Here is a 20,828-nt window from a genome sequence, read left to right as displayed (position 1 = left end):
TATTTCCTATCTATGATTTGGCAAACGAGGTCAAATTTACAAGGACAAAAATTCTGCCAGCACATCCAGCAAAATCTCAAAGACTCAAATGGAGGGCCACATTTTCAAAGTCTTAATTAGCATTGCTGTCTAAAAATAAAAATAAAAAGAGTTGGTTACCTTTCAGAATCTCCGGCAGAGTCGGCTGTTCTCTGCAGAAAGGAAGAAGGGAAAGAAGAAGAAAAAAGAAGTGACGTTTAACATTTGGGGTTGAAGATGACAACATACAGGAAAGCGAAGTTTCCCAATGCGATTAACACCAAAAACAGACAAACCACCCTGAGTAGCAACTGAGTATTTCAAAGCGTATGATGACTTAATGCTTGCGCCCACTTTAGAGAACAGTGTTAAAAGTTAAAAAGCAGTTATGAATTTGCAAACATAAAATGCATGGGTGGGACAAAGATTTTAAAAGTTTTTTCCATCCAAAGCAGTAGTTTTGAACTCCTTTAGAACAGCACACTTTCTTCTGAATTTTTAATCTAGTATAGAGCAATAAACCTGAGAGACCGCCTCCTGCCAATTACCTCCCATAGACCGATCAGATCGCACAGACTAGGCCTTCTCCGGATCCCATCTGCCAGCCAATGTCGGCTGGCAACTCCCCGGGGGAGAGCCTTCTCTGTTGCAGCTCCAGCCCTCTGGAACGAGCTCCCCGTGGAGATCCGGACCCTTACTGCTCTCCCGGCCTTCCACAAAGCCACTAAGTCCTGGCGGCTCCGGCAGGCCGGGGGGCTGTTGAAGTGTCCAGCCCCACGGTAACTATGAATGTTGTGTATTTTAAATTGTTGTTTTGTCTATTTATCCCCTTCCCTTGTTTATTGTAAGCCATCCGGAGTCCTTCGGGAGTGGGCGGCATACAAGACCAATAAACTGAACTGAACTGAAATGCAACAGGCTGGAAAACAAGTTCAGGATATCTGAAATATAGGTTTTCTTAAAGGTAAAGATAAAGGTTTCCCTCCCACATATATGCTGGTCATTCCTGACTCTAGGGGGCAGTGCTCATCTCTGTTTCAAAACCGAAGAGCCAGAGCTGTCCAAAGATGTCTCTGTGGTCGTGTGGCCGGCATGATTAAACATTGAAGGAGCACAGAACGCTGTTACCTTCCCACCAAAGGTGGTTCCTATTTTTCTACTTGCATTTTTACCTGCTTTAGAACTGCTAGGTTGGCAGAAGTTGGGTCAAGTAATGGGAGCTTACTCCCTTTCACCACGCTAGGGATTCGAACCGCCAAACTGCCAACTTTTCTGATCAACAAGCTCAGCGTCTTAGCCGCTAAGCCACCTAGGCTTTCTTAGAGTTTGTATTTATTTTATAGCTGCGAAGTGGATGTTTGCTTAGGAAGAGAAATAGCTGGGAACAACTGCAGGAAGTCCTCGACCACAATTGAGTCAAATAAAATCAGATCAAGTTTATTACAGTCAAAGACCAGAGATCAGAATAATATTTAAAAAAAAACACTCAAGGAATATCCAGTTAAAAATTCTAGAGTAAAATAATAAATTACAAATAACATCTATATTGATTTGATATGAACTGAGTCCAAAATTTGTTTCCTAACAGAGTTTCGCCCCATTTTATGACCTTTCTTGACACAGCTGTTAAGTGAATCTCTGCAGCTGTTAAATTAGTAACACGGTTGTTGAGTGAATCTGTCTTCCCCATTGACTTTGCTTGTCAGAAGGTCGCAAGGCTTGATCACGTGACCCTGGGAAGCTGCAACCGTCTTAGCAATAGCAGTTAGACTTATATACCGCTTTATAGGGCTTTCAGCCCTCTCTAAGCGGTTTACAGAGTCAGCATATTGCCCCCAACAATCCGGGTCCTCATTTTACCCACCTCGGAAGGATGGAAGGCTGAGTCAACCCTGAGCCGGTGAGATTTGAACAGCCGAACTGCAGAACTGCAGTCAGCTGAAGTAGCCTGCAGTGCTGCATTTAACCACTGCGCCACCTCGGCTCTCGGTCTTAAAATATGAGCCGGTTGCTAAGCGTTTGGAGTTTGATCACGTGACCATGGGGTTGTTGCAACGGTCGTAAGTGTGAAAAAAAACTTTTTAAATGCCCTTGTAATGTTGAACCGTCACTAAACGAACTGTCCTAAGTTGGGGACTACCTATAATCAGTCCACTCGTATTGGGAGAAAAAGATCAATATTACACCAGATTTGCCAAGGCACAGTAAATATAATTGAAACTAGAAACTTAATATTAACACCGAACACCAAATAAAAGCTAGGTGGATGTGATCTTGGGGATGATCCCCACACTGTCAAGGACCTTGGAGTACTCATCTCAAACAATCTAAGTGCCAGAGCTCACTGTTAACATCATTGCCAAAAAGGCATTAAGAGATGTTAACTTAATCTTGAGAAGCTTCTTCTCCGGTAATATTGTATTGCAAACTAGTGCTTATAAAACCTTTGCTAGACCAATTCTCGGATACAGCTCATCTGTCTGGAACCCACACTGCATATCAGATATTAGTACAATCTAGCGAGTCCAGAGATATTTCACGAGAAGAATCCTCCACTCCTCTGCTCACAACAGAATACCTTATACTACCAGGCTTGAAATTTTGGGCTTAGACAACTTAGAACTACGCTGCCTTCAGTCTGGCCTGAGCGTAGTACACAAAATTATCTGCTACAATGTCCTACCTGTCAATGACTACTTCAGCTTCAAACTCAATAATACACGGGGTTATTACAAACTCAAGGTAAACTGCTCCAAATTTGATTGCAGAAAATACGACTTCAGAGTGGTCAATGCCTGGAATGCATTACCTTACTCTTTCATCCCCAAACCCCCAAAACTTTAACCTTAAGCCGTCTACTTTTGACCTCACCTCATTCCTAAGAGGGGCTGTGCATAAGCGCACCAGCGTGCCTACCATCCCTGTCCTACTGTCTCCATTTATTTGTATCCATTTCCTGCATTTATAATCATGTTTATACTTATATCTGTTATCTTATACAAGCTTGACAACAAAAATAAAATAAACAAAAAAACCTGCTTTCTTGCTGATTTTTGGGGGGCGGGGGGAGGAGAAATTGCCTTTGGTCCCCCGGGCTCTAATGGTGCCACATAATGCCAATTACAGATGGAAAAGGATAATTTATCAAACGGAGACAATATGTCCCATTGGCTTAAGAAAGTCACCCAATTATTTTAACAGGACCTGGTTGTGCACCTGAATATTTTTTGTACCTCCCTGGCACATTTATAGATGGATGAGCTTTTGTGTATCAAATATCCTTTCTGGGATTTGCATGCATGTTTTTATAGCGCTAATGAGAAACCATTTTTTTGTCCTGGTACGGATGAAATAGAAGAAGACGGAAAAATTGGCCAGAGAAAACATTTTGATAGGTGGGGAAGTTTTCTGTAGCTGATTAGAATGCAAAGTTTCTAAAGGAGGACACTTACTTATTCTTTGCAAGTTCAGCAGGCAGGAAAATGGCGTAGCTTTGAAGCCAACGAAACAGCTTGAAGCCCCAGCTGATATGCTCTGAAATTGTGTCATACCATTTGTCTATTTGCAAACATTGCTGAAAAGTGTGAACAATTTGAGATCCGCACTTTGGCACGTCAGTCCTTAGCAAACGACAACAGCAAGTGAAAAGAGACCTCGATGCTTTCATATTGTAAACTTCACATTTGTTATCTCTGCTGCAATTATTATCCCCCCCCCCCATCTCTAATTTGGGGCATATGGCTGCTAAGTGCATTCAGAGAAGTATTGGGCCCTATTTTGGAAATATCTCTTTTTTTGACTTAGGTCTAAAGTTATTTACCCATGTTGAAGTCTGTGTTGATATGATCCTTCTCATCTTCTCAGCTTTCCTAATATATTCTATTGGTATCAATGATTTATCATTTGCTATTGTAACTTATGAATAATAATCATTGTAACTATGATATGTGACCTATCACTTTGTTGTTTGTATGTACATGGAGAGCTTATGCACTGGAGGCAAATTATTTGTGTGTCTAATCAGACTTGGCCAATAAAGAATTCTATTCTGTCCTGTCCTGTCCTGTCCTGTCCTGTCCTGTCCTGTCCTACCCTACCCTACCCTACCCTACCCTAAACTACTCTTTCCTTATTCTAATCTATTTTATTCTATTCTTTCCTTATTCTACTCTACTCCACTCCATTCCACTCTACTCTGTTCTTTCCTTATTCTAATCTAATCTATTGTATTCTTTCCTTATTCTACTCTACGCTACTCTACTTTACTCTACCCCACCCCACCCCACCCCACTCCACTCCACTCCACTCCACTCCACTCTCTCCTCTCAACTCCACCCATCACTGCACTGCACTGCACTGCAAAAGAAAAAAGAGAAATTTTGATTGTGTTTCCCAGTTGTCTTTCCACGGGGGTTAAAAAAAACATCAGGATAGTAGATTGTCTCAGATCTGCTTCCTTGGTTTAGAGAGATCCCTACTTTTCTACTTAGGTGTGAACATATAGGACAACATCTTAAGCATATTAAAATATGCTACAATTCAACACCTTTCCCTGACTATAAAAAAAGAGAGCCAGCATTAGAAATTCAGAATTCAGTTGATTAAAATGGAATTCCTAATATCGCTCACGTTCTATTTCAAGAGTTATCATTAATAGAGACCCCAGGAGTCTCTATATTTTACAAAAAGCTGAAAATGGCTGTCAGCATCTTGATATGTTATTAGCTTAGCTATCATTAATTTAACTGCTTATAGTTTCCATCTTCCAGAACCAATTTGTTCTTGGGATGAAACAGAGGGGAGATGAGGAGTTATAAGGAATGAGATCACTAGTTCATTTAAACAAAACATTGGTGATACAAAGGATGAGATTCTCCAGGGTTTTAAGCAGAGGGTTTTTTTTTACGATTACTTGAAGATACGGGGAATAAATTTAGGGCCTTCCACCACTCAGACTGTGAATTCTTCCTAACACATCTGGAGAAACACACCTTAGGATTGCTTGAAACCACCAGGGTTACAGATAATGGTGCAGGAAGACAGGTGGAGCCCCAGGGCAGAGTCAAGAAAGGAATCAGCCTAGAATCATTATGTTCCCACAAGTGCTCCATGCCCAACCTCTCTTTAATTCTGTTAACTGCTATCTAGTATCTGTTCTGACCGAGGCTCCCCAAGAGCATGAAGCAAACTCCTTTTACAAAACAAAACAAAAAACAAAAAACTCCATTTATTAATTTACTGTGAATTCTGTTCATTCACTTCCAGCAAAGTCTTCCAAGGGAGGATTTACAGTCACAGACCTTATCTGGCTTGGAGAGCTGCCAGGCCGATATCTGCAAAACTTGGCAAGGCGTCTCGGAGAGTCATGAACCAATTAAGTGAACTCATTGTCTCCTGCAAACTCCACTCCCCTTTCGCTCCTCTTTTATTTCCTCTGGGAGGGGCCATTCATCACCCACCTGTGGCCTTACTTCCAAGTCAACCCCTGTTCTTTAGCTGTTCCCTTCATCTGGCAACTCTGTGCATGCGCACACTGGGAAAAGGCTCCTGCTGTTCATCTGCCTCACTGATGTCTGACTCTGAAGGCAGCTGATAACTGTCAGACAGTCCTGGCCCCCTCTCTGCCTCCGACACAGAGCCCTCATCAGAGCCTTCCCCAGACTTCAGGACTGGTTCATGTTCCTTCCCAACCTTCTCATTGTCCGAATTTGCTGCCAGTTCCACTGGTAGTCCACAACAATATCAATTTAGTGCTGACTGTTATTTGACAAGCTTAATGTCAGGTCTAAAGAATCAGGACCACACATTAAGTTCTAATTAAGTTGAGTTATTGCTGCTTCTTTCCAGGAAAAGAAATCATGAGTTCTATGGAGATTCCTAATCATCCACACCATGGTTGTCCCAAAGGTGCTTTTTCCAAAAGGCAATTGGATTTTCTTGCCCCCCCCTTGAAAACATTTTGCTTCTCTTCCAAGAAGCTTCTTCTGTTCTAACACAGTTCTAACTTAGAATTAAAGAAGCTTCTTGATTAAGAAGCAACATGTTTTCAAAGGGAAGAAACCAAGATAGTCCAGTTGCCTTTTGGAAAAACCACCTTTGGGATGAAAGGAACTACACACACACACACACACACACACACACACACACACACGGAGCTTCAGAAAGATTTTATAGTATTGGAACAACCCATCAACAGTCCCAACAGAACCTCCCCCGAGCCCCCCTCCGCGAATTAATTAAATTCAGACGGATATGAACTAAATTAGAAAGGGATTCTTAAGGTACTTGAGAATAAGACAGAAAAACAGAAGCCTCTTTGGCGGGGAATGGAAGCACTTGAGAAATTGCAAGGAAAATTTCAGCCCAGCCAAATCATAGGTTGGGAAAGCCATAATTTACAATGAGAACTATAGTTTGAGGTTCTAAACACACAACAGGCAAACTACAGGTTAGGCAAGCCTTCATCTCCCTTTCTCTCCGATCTTTGCTTTTTTATATTCATTCTCGGTCCATGGTGCTGTCGACTCTAGAGATTTACTCAGGGGTTTCGGAGACTCTGGTCTCTCTATGTAGGGTTTGCAGGCCTAGGCGCAGGGGTGGGCTGCTGGGGGTTCGGAGGGGTTCGGGAGAACCTCTAGCTAAGTTTCTGTGCAGTTCGGAGAACCCTCAAATCTCACTCCTGGCTGGCCCCGCCCATCCCACCCCTCCCAGGAGTCCCCACGTTTTGGATGCAGGAAAGTGTAGGGCGTGCATGGAGGATGAAAAACGGGCCTACTGGAAGTTCAGGAAGGTGGAAATGGGCCCGTTTCTGGCCTCCACAGGGCCTCTGGAGCCTGGGGAGGCCATTTTCACACTCTTGGAGGTTCGAGGAAAGCCTCCAGAGCCCGGGGAAGGCAAAAATGCCCCCCTGCCATGGTTTAAGAGGCTGACAAGGCCACGGCCGCAATGACCTTGCCCACCCAGCAAGGAGAACCCCTTGCTAAAATTTTTGAAGCCCACCCCCTGCATAGGCAGTTGAATTATGCCAAATAACAATTGACACAATTGGGGAAGAAGAGCGCCCCCTCCCCATCTGCAACCTTTGCAGGCAGTCCAAAGAGACAACGAGGTCAATAGCATCTAAAAACAATAACCAACACCCAACACCTCAGAAGACAAGCTCAGGATTCCAAAAGATCTTGACAGACTTGGACAATGGGAGACTGGGTAGAGGTCATCTGTTATGGTGGGACTGAGAGTTGGCTTCTTCGGGGGTGGACATACAACACCTTTCAAAGCAGCTGCTACACTTATTCACTACTCCCCAGATCCAACCTGAAGTAACCAGATTCCCCGAGCTCATGCTGCAGAGAAGCATCCCTTCTTCCTTGAAGTTCCTAAACTCCAACTAATCTGAGAACAGATGTTGCCCTAGTTATTTCATGAAAATCAGCCCCGAGCGTAGAAGAGTGATTTTATCAGCAAAATATTTAGCAACCATTTCACCTCATCCAGCAGGTAGGGTCATCAATTTGTGTCTCCTGAGCAGAGAGCAGGCCATCTTCAACCAAGTTTTAGAAGACGTTTTGATGATGCAATACAGAATTAGAAAAAAAAAATTACTGCTCCTTTCATTTCCAATTCCAGGACCAACCAGAAGCTCTTCAGTATATCTGCTGGTGACCTTCTACTGCTGCACCATAGAGAGTATTTTAACTTACTGTACCTGTGTATGGTTTGCAAATTGCACAGTGGCAGATAGGACAGTACTCCAGAGGGTTAAAGTCATTGCCCAGAGGATCATTGGTTGCCCTCTCCCTTCTTTGGAAGAGATTTATAGCCTCTGCTGCCTTAAGAAAGTTCAAAACATCCTTAAAGATCCATCTCATCTTGGGCAGCCTTTTTAAAAAATTATTACCATCTGGCAGACGGTACAGGACAATAGAAACAAGGACAAATGGGCTGAAAAACAGCTTCTATCCCAGAGCAGTAGCTGTATTGAATTGTACTGTATAGTGTAATATTAATGCAACATCAGGGCTTTTCAATTTACTTGTATAAAATGTGAAAGATGTGTGTGTTTTTGTTTTATTTTTTTAATAGTTTTCTTATGTATAATGTACACTGAAGATGGCATTTAATTTCATTGTACAAGGTACAATGACAATAAAGTAATCTAAATCGAAATCATATTTGATAGAATTATAGAGTTGGAAGGGACCTTGGAGGTCTTCTAGTCCAACTCCCTGCTTAGGCAGGAAACCGTACACCACTTCAGACAAATGGCTATCCAACATCTTCTTAAAGACTTCCAGTGTTGGGGCATTCACAACTTCTGGAGGCAAGTTGTTCCACTGATTAATTGTTCTAACTATCAGGAAATTTCTCCTTAGTTCTAAGTTGCTTCTCTCCTTGATTAGTTTCCACCCATTGCTTCTTGTCCTGCCTTCAGGTCTTTGAAGAATAGCTTGACTCCTTCTTCTTTGTGGCAGCCCCTGAGATATTGGAACCCTGCTATCATGTCTCACCTAGTCCTTCTTCTCATTAAACTAGACATATCCAGTTCCTGCAACCGTTCTTCATATATTTTAGCCTCCAGTCCCCTAATCATCTTTGTTGTTCTTCTCTGGACTCTTTCTAGAGTCTCCGCATCTTTTCTTACATCGTGGCAACCAAAACTGGATGCAGTATTCCAAGTGTGGCCTTACCAAGGCATTATAAAGTGGTATTAACCGTCCTCAGTTGGTGCTGTAGCCTTTCTTTCTACTACTACATCTCCTGGACTACATAGGAGCAGTAATATCCAACACCCTTGTCATCTCTATATTCCAGAAATCAATGAAGTATACAGCGAAGCTGCCCACTAGATGGATTTCAATGACAACTAAGCCTAAGAGCAGTTCTCACTTAAGATAAATGGAGAGCATTATATCAATAGGAACATAAGGTGAACCACAGGTCAAAGGCCCACCTAAGGCAATGTCTCTTTCACAGCTGTCACAAAGCTTTTAGTGAACTAGCAGCTTCCTACATCAACAACCGCAGCTGAACCTGGAAACAAGAGATTCAGATGTTTGTGAGTTCATGATATCCTGATTCTCCAAGAAAAAAAACAAAACAAAACAAAACAAAAAAACGAAACAACTTCCTTTTGCAACTCAACACCATCCCATTCCTGGCTTGCTATCCAGTAGTAGGATTCAAATAACTTAACAACCAGTTCTCAGCACTGACCAGCTGGGTAGGTGTGGCTCGGAGGTAACATGACTGGGTGGGCATGGCCAACTCAATGTCACTCACGTCGATGGGTGCTTCGCCTTAGCTGTTACAATGTAATCAGGGTTAACTGGAGAGGCAGTTTCTGTAAGCAGGGCAATAAAGATTAGGCTAGAAACAACACCAGAATGTTTCCTTCCTGCCTTCCATACAGGATTAGCCCTGTAAACTGGAAAAAAGCAAAAGGAGATGCCTTCCAACAACCGGTTCTCTGAACTGCTTAGAAAGTTAACAACCAGTTTTCCCAAATAGGTGCGAACTGTCTGAATCCCACCACTGTTGCTATCCCTTTGGAAAATGCCCCTAAAATATTGTACTTTTTTTAATGAAAAAAAAAAAACCTCTCTCAGACCTCGAGACCGCCAGCTTAATCTGTCAACGGTCTCCCCTACTTTGTTTTCCTACCAAATGAATCAATAGCTTTTTCTCATCCTGTTCTCTGAATCTATAACGATCGCTTGTCCAATTTCGTTTCCATCCACCAGTTGTCTTGACAGTTTGAAACTCTCCAAGTTAACCTTTGCTTTAAAAGCCCATTGCCCTGAAATTGACTTCTGGGAAAGAAAATGCATTAAGGAAGTATTTTTAGCCCTTTAAGGGAACAAAAACTGTCCGCCGTATTCGGTGAGGTGGAAGGCAGGAAATCCTGAGCTCTAAGGCAACTGCATGGCGGACTCCCTGTTTTCTTGACACTTAATTTACACCTGCTGCAGGAAATTAAAGCTTGATTTTTTTTCATTTCCTTATAAAACAAGAAGAACAAATATAATGGAGAGATTCTTACTTGTTACATTTGCAAAGTAGTGAAGAGTACTTACTTGTTACATTTGCAAAGGAGTGAAGAGTATAACAGAGTTGGTAGGGACTTTGGAGGTCTTCTAGTCCAACCCCTTGCTCAAGCAGGAAACCCTCTACCGTTCTGAACAAATGGTTGTCCAAATTTTTCTTTAAAACCTCCAGTGATGGAGCACCCACAACTTCTGAAGCAGTGGTGGGATGCCACTGGTTTAACAACCAGTTTGGTGAATGCACACTTCCTGTGCCTGTGAAGCATTCAAAAAATGACCTTTTTAAGATTCAAAACTTACCTTCTATGTCAGCGCCTGTGAATAAAACAGCTGACACGTGGCAATCTGCTGTGCCATGCGAATCAGCTGAGCTAAAAAAACCAGGGAAATATAGGATAGGAAAGCGCAGCGGCGAGTGGGAAGGGCCTAATGCTGACTGGAACTACTGGTTTGCCCAAACTGGTCCAAACCGACTGAATCCCACCCCTGTTCTGAAGGCAACTTTCCTTTGAAACAGGCAGAATTTCAGCTCAGCAGTAAGATTCAATGATATTTTTCACCAATTTCCAAATTTGCACATTCATTTTTAATCTCAACTTCATGTTGGTCTGTGGCAGAAAAAAAAACCCCTGATGATCACAAACTCATTTATATTCATTTATATAGACCCGTGATGGCGAACCTATTGCAGATGTGCCACAGGTGGCACATGGAGCCATATCTGCCAGCACGCGAGCTGTCAGCTCCAGAGCGCATGCATGTGCCGGCCAGCTGATTTTCTGCCTTCCAGAGGGCTGGGGAGGCTGTTTTCACCCTTCCCAGGCTTCAGGAAAACCCCCAGAGCCTGGGGAAGGCAAAAATGGCTTCCCCTGGCCTCCTGGAGACCCTCCAGAAGCCGGAAATGGATCATTTCCAAACTTCCAGTTGGCCCGTTGGGCCGGTTTTTCACCCTCTCCAGGTCTTGGAGGCTTTCCTGGAGCTTGGGAATGGCAAAAATGGCCTCCCCCAGCCCCCCTGGGGGAAACACCAAGCTCAGCTTGGAGGCGAGTAGTGTTGCACGCATGGGGGGAGTGTGGTGGGGATTTGCACACATGCGGATGTGGGGGCGCACTTTGCTTTATGGATGCTGGCACACGCGGGCGTTATTGCATATGCACCCTTGCATTTTTGGCACCCAACAATAAAAAGGTTAGCCATCACTGATATAGATTATAGACTAGGAGATTTCCTAGTCTATATTTGTAGGCAGGAAGACAGCAAAAAAAAAAAGTGAGGCCAGAGAAACAGTGAAACATGGAAGGGAGCTTCATCACTGGAACCTTTCAAGAAGAGACTGGTCTGAAATGGTGTAGGGTTTCTTGCCTGGGTGGGGGGCTGGACTAAATGACCTACAAAGTCCCTTCCAACTCTGTTAACTTGTTACTATACACCAAGGAGCACAGAATGCTGATACCTTCCCACCAGAGTGGTGCCTATTTATCTACTTGTATTTACATGCTTTCAAACTGTTAGGTGGGCAGGAGCTGGAGCAAGGGATGGGAGTTCACCCCATTACATGTCGCTCGGCTCTCAAACTCTGGCTGGCAGCTTTCCAGCTAGCAAACTCAGTATCTTTAACCGCTGAGCCATCGCACTGACTCATGAAGACTACGATAAAGACTAGCCCGACTGTTACAGTGAAATTGTTTCTTCCAAGAAGGTCAACAATAGAATATCAATGAGCTGTGATGGCACCGTGGTAAGAGTGTAGTACTGCAGGCTAGTACTGCTAATCACCAGCTGCCAGCAGTTTGGCAGATCGAATCTCACCGGCTCAAGTTTGACTCAGCCTTCCATCCTTCCAAGGTGGGTAAGATGAGGACCCAGATTGTTGGGGGCAATTTCCTGACTCTTAGAGAGGGCTGTAAAAGCACTGTGAAGCGGTATATAAGTCTAAGTGCTCTTGCTATTGCTATCATGGGCAAGTTGAACCGTTTTCCCCACCGATTTTGGAGGATAGCACTAAAAAAAGTTCTCAGATTTATGTCCATTAATTTCATCATCAGGCATAAACAGAACAATTCTGGATGTTGCCTGGTTGGGATGGGGGGATGTTCCATAAAAAACATTTGCGATCCATGAAATAACATTTGTATGCTGCAGGAATGCTCTGAAGCTGGTTTGAAACCATTCAAAAAAGTTGCTCATTCAACACTATGGTTATTATATGGAGGAATTCCTGTTACTGTATCTGTCTGAGTTGTGTGCCAACCCTCCTTGTTCATATTCCTAGTTTGTTCTTTTACCTTGGTAGATTTCTCAGGGGAACCATTCCACGGGAGCATTAATCCCTCCATTTTTCTTAATTATTCTTCCTTGTCATGTCTCTAGTACATCTCTGATGACGGAAACGTACATCTAGTCTCTTTTCCCAAGCAAAAATGTCCCGAGAATATGTTTTCCGTCAATACTGTGTAATTATGCAAGCTTTGTGGGTCATGTTATGGTTAATATTTATCATACAATTCGTTTCCATGTGCTTACCCAGTGGTAGCTGGTTTTAATCATTTGCATGTATATGGTCACAAAACCCTCCAAGGTCTCGGACTCTCAAAGGATTTCTCTCTTTCTCCAGGGAAATTTATCCTCTGCATGATTGGAGAACAGCCTAGGGATCAAAGGGGCTTGTAGCTAATCTTTCCTTAGTTGACATGTTTGCTACGAAGACTTGTACTTGTTTGCATTTGCACCAAAACATCTCCCTGTAGACCAGGGGTGTCAAACTCAATTTCATTGAGGGCCATATCAAGGTTGTGTTTGACCTTGGGGGGTGGGTGGGGGTGGGTGGGAGGGGCATGGCCAGCTCAATGTCACTCATGTTGGGAGGTGTCTACGGGGCCCCGAGCTCTCTATCAGCAAAAATGGAGCTCAGAAGCGCCTCATGTGCCCCCCCACAAGCTCCATTTTTTGCTGTAAGAGGCACCGAGGACCAGTCTCCAGGGAGATCCCATCAGTGGTCGGACACTACCAGTTTAACAGCCAGTTCAGTGAGATGTGCATATCATGCGATCTTCGCACACATGTGTGTCAAAAGCAATTGCGTGCAGCGCTAAAAATGGAGCATTTAGAATATCAGCTGCTTATTTTCCAAGTCAGCAATGGTAAGTGGAACAGAGAAGGTGGGTGGGTCATCTGTGCCACTTGATAGAGATGAACTAGAAAGCAGGAAATAAAGAATGGGATAGGGGCGGGGCGGGTGGGCGGGGTCAGCTGATCATAGCAATAGCAGTTAGACTTATATACCGCTTCATAGGGCTTTCAGCCCTCTCTAAGCGGTTTACAGAGTCAGCATATTGCCCCCAACAACAATCCGGGTCCTCATTTTACCCACCTTGGAAGGATGGAAAGTTGAGTCAACCCTGAGCCGGTGAGATTTGAACAGCCGAACTGCTGAACTGCAGTCAGCTGAAGTAGCCTGCAGTGCTGCATTTAACCACTGCGCCACCTCAGCTCTCTAGGAGAGAGAGATAGGAGCTATCGGTTTCACCCAACCAGTCCGAACTGGCTGAATACCACCTCTGGGCCAGATTTAAGCACCTTGCAGGCCAGATCTTGCCCGTGGTCCTTGAGTTTGACACCCCTGCTTGTAGACGTCCTTTTGATGTAACCCTACAAAAGAAGTCTGCAATAAATCAGTTTGGTAATTACAGGAAGTCCTTGACTCACAACTACAAATGGGGCCAGAATTTCTGTTGCTAAGAGAGGCTTATTGAGTGAGTTATGCCACATGTTGTGATGTTTTTTTGTATAGTTGTTGAGTGCATCACTGCAGTTGGGAAATCTAATTTTCCCCCATTGACTTCGGTTGTCGAAAACCAGCTTGGAAAGTTTCAAATGGTGATCACAGGATTCCAGGACACTGCAACCATTGCAAATGTGTAGCATGTTGCTTGCCAAATGCCTAGATTTTGATCACGTGGCTGTGGGAATGCTGCAATAGTTGTAAAGGCGTGGACTGGTCGTACATAACTTTTTTCCGTGCTGTGTAAATTCAAATGGTCACTAAATGAATGGTTATAGGCCGAGGACTACCTTTATTAGAATCATCAGTAGTAAATCAATGTATTGGCTCATTGAATAGAATAGAGCCGGAAGGGGCCTTGGAGGTCTTCTAGTCGAGCTGCACTGGCTACCTATTAGTCTCCGAATCCGCTTCAAGGTGCTGGTCGCTACCTATAAAGCCCTACATGGCATCAGACCTGGGTACCTGAGAGACCGCCTCCTGCCGATTACCTCTCTCAGACCAATTAGATCGCACAGGTTGGGTCTCCTCCGGATTCCATCTGCCAGCCAATGTCGGCTGGCGACTCCCCGGGGGAGGGCCTTCTCTGTTGCAGCCCCGGCCCTCTGGAATGAGCTCCCTGTTGAGATCCGGACCCTTACTACCCTCCCGGCCTTCTGCAAAGCCACCAAGTCCTGGCTGTTCCAGCAGGTTGGGGGGAGCTGAGAAGCATCTACCTCCACGGAAATTGTGAATGTTGGTTTTGTTTTTAATATGTTGTCTTTGTCTCGTTTCCCCCCTTTCCCTTGTCTTTTGTGAGCCGCCCGGAGTCCTCCGGGAGTGGGTGGCATACAAGACAAATAAACAAACAAACAAATAAATAAATAAATAGTCCAGTCCCCGGATCAAGTAGGAGAACCTTATACCATTTCAGATAAGTGGCTGTCCAGTCTCTTCTTAAAAACCTCCAGTGATGGAGCACCCAAAACTTCTGAAGGCAACTTCTCTTCCACTGGTTAATTGTCCTCACTGCTAAGAAGCTTCTCCTTAATTGCTTCTCTCCTTGATTAGTTTCCAAACATTGTTTCATGTCCTGCCCTCCGGTGCTTTGGAGAATAATTTGACCCTCTCAAATACTGCAATACTGCTATCATGTTACCCTTTAGTCTAGGGGTAGTCAACCTTTTTATACCTACTGCCCACTTTTGTATTTCTGTTAGTAGTAAAATTTTCTAACCACCCACCAGTTCCACGGTAATGGTGATTTATAAAGTAGGGAAGTAACTTTACTTTATAAAATTTATAAAGCAGAGTTACGGCAAAGCCCTACCGCCCACCATGAAAGCTGGAACGCCCACGAGTGGGCGGTAGGAACCAGGTTGACTACCACTGATTTAGTCCTTCTTTTCTCTAGACTAGCCAAACCCAAATCCTGCAGCCATTCTTCATATGGTTTAGTCTCCAGACCTTTGATGGTCTTAGTTGCTCTTCTCTGGAACGTTTTCCCGATGTCTCAACATCTTCTTTGTAGCATGGTGAATAAAATTGGTTGCAGTAGTCCAGGTGTGGCTTTACTAGGTTTTTTTTTTAATAAAGCGGTACTAATACTTCATGTTGCAGTTGCAATGTATGGCTGTGAAAGTTGGACCATTAAGAAAGGCTGAGTGCCCAAGAATTGAGGCCTTTGAACTCTGGTGCTAGAGAAGACTCCTGCGAGTCCTTTGGACTGCAAGGAGATCCAACCAGTCAGTCCTAGAGGAGATCAACCCTGACTGCTCTTTAGAAGGCCAGATCCTGAAGAGGAAACTTAAATACTTTGGCCACCTGATGAGAAGGAAGGACTCCCTGGAGAAGAGTCTCATGCTGGGAACGATGGAGGGGAAAAAAAGAAGAAGGGGACGACAGAGAATGAGGTGGCTGGATGGAGTCACCGAAGCAGCAGGTGTGAGCTTAAATGGACTCAGAGGATGGTAGAAGACAGGAAAGCCTGGAGGAATGTTTGATTTGATTTGATTTGATTTATTTGCATTTCTATGCCGCCCTATTCCCGGAGGGACTCAGGGCGGCTCACAAACCAAAATAGGGTGGGGGGAATACAAACAGGGGGAAAAATGTTGTCCATGAGGTCGTGATGGGTCGGACACGACTTTGCAACTAACAACAACAATACTTCATGTGAAGTATCACTGTGTCAGGTCATCATGACTTGGAGGGCTAGCAAAATGTAAAGGCTGGAACGAGGATACAGCTGTACTGTTGCCCTGGAAAATACAGAGGTGGTGCCCCTCCAGATTTTACCAAACTGCAACTTTCAGCTTCACCAGCGTGGCCAAGGTGAGAGATCCTGGCAAAGGCAGTTGAGCAGCTTTTGAGAGCTTCAGGTCCTTCTCCTCACTGCCTGGAATACAGAGGAAATTCTTGCAAAAGAGATGCCAGCTGGGACAGGAAGAACCCACGAGGTCGCTCAGTGATGTACATTCCTTGACGTAGCTGCACGGGATGAGTCAGACCTCTATTGCTCACCACATCTTCAAGATAACGTCAGAGGATATATACATATATATATATAAGCTCTTGCAGGTTCAGCTTCGTTGTTTGCAACCAACATTTGATGCGGTCTTGGAGTCCTAGTGGACAACCATTTAAATATGAGCCAGCCGTGTGCAGCAGCTGCCAAAAAAGCCAACACAGTTCTAGGCTGCATAAACAGAGGGATAGAATCAAGATCACGTGAAGTGTTAATACCACTTTAAAATGCCTCGGTAAGGTCACACTTGGAATACGGCATCTAGTTTTGGTCTCCATGATGCAAAAAAGATGTGGAGACTCTAGAAAGAGTGCAGAGAAGAGCAACAAGGATGATTAGGGGACTGGAGGCTAAAACATATAAAGAACGTTTGCAGGAAGTGAGTATGTCTAATTTAATGAAAAGAAGGACTAAGGGATGTATGACAGCAGTGTTTGGTTTCGGTTTCGGTTTCGTTTTATTTATATGCCGCCCTATTCCCAGCGGGACTCAGGGCGGCGCACAAACCCAAGGGGGAAAGGGAAACACAAAAACTACAAATACAAGCATTTAAAAATAACCAACAGACACACAAATCGAGAGGGGAAGGGAACTCATCAACCCCAGGCCTGCCGACACAGCCAGGTTTTAACGGCTTTTCGGAAGGCCTGGAGAGAGGTGAGGGTCCGAATCTCTGCGGGGAGTTCGTTCCAAAGGGCCGGAGCTGCCACAGAGAAGGCCCTCCCCCAGGTAGTAGCCAGATGGCATTGGCTAGTAGACGGAACCCGGAGGAGGCCAGCCCTGTGTGATCTAATGGGTCTTTGGGAGGTAATTGGCAGCAGGTGGTCTCTCCCAATATCTCCCAATATCTCAGGGGCTGCCACAAAGAAGAGGGAGTCAAACTATTCTCCAAAGTACCTGAAGGAAGAACAAGAAGCAATGGGTGGAAACTGATCAAGGGGAGAAGCAATGTAGAACTAAGGAGAAATCTCCTGACTGTTAGAACAATTAGTCAGTGGAACAGCTTGCCTTTGGAAGTTGTGAATGCTCCAATCATAGAAGTTTTAAAGAAGAGACTGGACAACCATTTGTCTCAAGTTGTGTAGGGCTTCCTGCCTAAGCAGGGGATTGGACTAGAAGACCTCCAAGGTCCCTTCCAACACCGTTATTCTAATCTATTTTTAACCATGTAAGCTATCCAAGACGATCACCCGGTGGACTTCAAATACATTAAAGCAACTCCCTTGAATGTTGGATCTGAAGATCCAATCCCGGGCATGAATCACTGGAAGTTAAGCTCCTTGGAACCCAATGTATTTTTCTTCCAAGTTGGAGATTATTATGGGATGCGTGCAGAGGACTCGTCTCAGTTGCAGCTGGCCTTAATTGGCAGCTTGCTCACAATTAGTGTAACCAGAGGAAGTGATTTACACGCTGCCAACTCTCAAAGACGCCTGTCCAAAGCAACATTGATTCATGCAAGGACGGGAATGACAAACTGCCTATCAGTTCCATCACTGAAAGGAAGAAGTCTGTCTCCAGGAAAGCTAATTAATGTTTGCTACAGGAAAATTAGAATAGGCTCTTAATACAGGCCCTTGAGACGGCGGTTCAACTAAGTTGAGAGGATGAATAAGCGTTAGGGAGTGTTTTTCTTTCTTTTCATTTTACTCCTTTTCTGTATTCAGTAGTCACATGGGTTTTGGAAAAAAAACACCCATCTTTTTAGGTTATTATGAATCCTTTCATCTGTCTGCTATGGGTTAGAATTATAAGATGTCAAAGGAATGTCTCCTCTGAGTCAGGCTTCTGAAACTTCATGGATACAGTTTTCTTCGTCTTTTCTCCCCCTGTGCGTCATGCCCCTGTCGGAGCCTGAATCGGGAACTGGACCCAACAGATAGAGGGGGCAGCTTCATTGGCTTCGGAGGAGAATGTGGAGGAGCAGGCCGAGTCAGGTCAGGACCTTTCAGGATTAGGATGGCTTGTAGGCAGGGAGGAATGGGGGCAGGATGACCAAGACAGGCTAAGCAGTGAACCTGAGAAAGACAGAGCTCAGGCGAGGAGCAAGGACAACCCGCTCCTGATCCGAGAGCACGGAGAGTGGAGAGAAGGCGAACAGAGCAGACTAAGCCGGCTACCCGGGAGGAGAGTGCCCTGCCCCTCTTCACAAGGCACACCTGGGGACTGAGACGTAAAGAGACTCTGTGGGGAGGGGCATTTGTTGGGAACAAATGCTGGATTATTGGAGTATTGAATGACGATGTTGGAACTTGGCATTCTTTCTGGATTTCTGGATACTTGCCTTGCTCCTTTGATTCCTGGACTCCTCAACTTACCCTGCTGGATTTCTTGCTTTGCAGCCATGGTGCTCACAGCATTGGGCTGGACTATCTGCAGTCAGAGGATGCTTGAGAGGGGTGTGTGTGTGTGTGTGTGCATGTGTGTGTGTATGATCACTTTGTTCTGGGACTTGCTAAAAACATGGGACAATTTGGGGACTTTGGGAACAATAAAGGGGTGGTTTGAACTGCCAACTGCCTGTGTTACATCTGTGGTCATCACACTGTGTCTTTGAGTCTTTTTTTGGGGGGGAGGGGTGGACTCCTGGTGATTGCCTGCATTAATCTCTGCAGTTTTCTGGGCAAAATATTTTTTTCCCCCAGAAGTGGTTTCCCCTTTGCCATTGCTTCCATCCTAGGCTTGAGAGACAAGGACTGGCCCAGTGTTCACTAGGCTTCATGCCTAAGGTAGGACTAGAATTTGGTTTCTAGCTGATGCCTTAACCACTAAGAGTCTAACTTTGTCTAACTTTGTCCTTCAATTCTCATTATTCCCAAGTCAGCCATGCTGGGTTGAAGTCCAAAAGTCTTAAGATTGCCAAGGTTGGAAACCCCTACAGTAGCTCAAGCTGGCTTTCTAGAATACTACTATAGGAACGTTAAAAATAGGAGAGAATGGCTTTGGCATAATAGAAAAGGAGAAGATCCAGTATTTCTACTATAAATCCTATTTTGAATCAATGAATCACAACGGCCAAGAAGACATTCATCCTAGGAATCCAAGGCCAACCTATTTCCCAAAGCCCCTGAAGGCAGAACAATGGATGGAGACTAATCGAGGAGACAAGCAACCTAGAACAAAGAGAAATTTGAGAATTTCCATAGACAAACCTAGAACAAAGGAGACATTTCCTGACAGTGAGAACAATTAACCAGTTAACCTCACCTCCAGAGGTTTTGGGTGGAGATCTTTAAGAAGAGATTGGACAACCATTTGTCTGAAATGGTACAGGGCAGTATGTGGGAATAATTGCAGAGACATGCTCCCACAGGATGTGCCATAGTGCACACTAAACAATGAAAGCGCATGGGATGTGGAAAACAGGATGAATGACTCATAAAAGTAACTGGCCATAGCCAGCTCTGGCCCTAAGTGATAACACTGTATGCTAATGAGTGTAATAAGAATAAAAGGGAGTTTCAGACTCTGTTCTGAGCTCTCATCCCGAGACATCTTGCCTGCGTGTCTTATTCCTCATGAGAGACCACCACAGTAGTGGTGGCATAACTTTTAGGCACTGAGTGCCCGAAGTGTGTGCATGCGCACTCCCAAATTGCAAGGTGTGGGCGTATGCACGTGTGCGCCCCATGCATATACCCACACCACACATATGCACCTGTACCCTGGAAGATGCGCCTGCAAACTGACCAAACGGCAAGGTGCGAACCCCCTGGGCATGCGCTCCCACGCCCTACGCATGCGCAGCAGAGACCCTAAGACCAGCTGGCTGGTGGGAGGTGCCCACACATGCCCGACAGAGACCCGAACAGAGCTGGGACAATGGCACAGGTGCCCACAGAGAGGGCTCTGCGTGCCACCTCTGGCACGCATATCAGAGGTGTGCCACAACTGGTATAGGGTTTCTTGCCCTAACAGGAAGTTGGACTAGAAGACCTCCAAGGTCCCTTCCAACTCTGTTATTCTGTTATTTGAGAACAGAATGTCCATAATAGGCAGCCGATAGAATAAGGGTTCTATATCCCAGCCCAACGGGACAACAATCCTTTCTCCTCCATGGTGGATGTTTTCTCTAGCATTTTTAAGACACTTGGATAAGAGCCAGATCTCTTCATCTCCTCACATCTATCATGTCTTGTCTGCCGGTGAAATGAAGCTACAGAATCTCCTACACGTAATTCCATTAGGAATACTTATCCCCTGCTTCATTTATTCCTCACAGCGTGAAAGAAGAGGGAGGGGGAAGATATTATATGCCAGTAGGAACAGAAAGACCTCCGCACACTCACTCTCTCTCTCTCTCTCTCACACACACACGTACACACACCACAATTTATAATTACACAGAGCCATTTTATTTAAAATGAGTGTTTAGGAAGTTGCACGCCATCGAAACCTAAAATTAAAACATTTGGAGCGATTTCATAAATTGCTTTAAGGAGGGAAACTTTGCTTCATCCGAATGGGAGGTTTAACTCAT

The 20,828-nt window shown here is 44.5% G+C and overlaps 1 protein-coding gene across 1 annotated transcript in view; it reads right to left on the bottom strand.

The window, feature by feature from the left end:
* LOC106548733 (connector enhancer of kinase suppressor of ras 2) overlaps nucleotides 1-20,828 on the bottom strand; it is a 217,428-nt gene that overhangs the window by 48,790 nt on the left and 147,810 nt on the right. Inside the window, exon 14 of the mRNA XM_087727105.1 lies at nucleotides 160-191. Within this exon, the coding sequence (XP_087583231.1) occupies nucleotides 160-191 (32 nt within the window). The remainder of the gene's footprint in view (nucleotides 1-159; nucleotides 192-20,828) is intronic.

Source organism: Thamnophis sirtalis, unplaced genomic scaffold, assembly GCF_051295495.1.
Source record: "Thamnophis sirtalis isolate CommonGarterSnake01/CBP01778 unplaced genomic scaffold, rThaSir2_p1.2 scaffold_13, whole genome shotgun sequence".
NCBI classification, from domain to species: domain Eukaryota; kingdom Metazoa; phylum Chordata; class Lepidosauria; order Squamata; family Natricidae; genus Thamnophis; species Thamnophis sirtalis.
The sequence above is the reverse complement of the archived record's forward strand: the minus strand, read 5'-3'. Positions and strand labels throughout refer to the sequence as shown.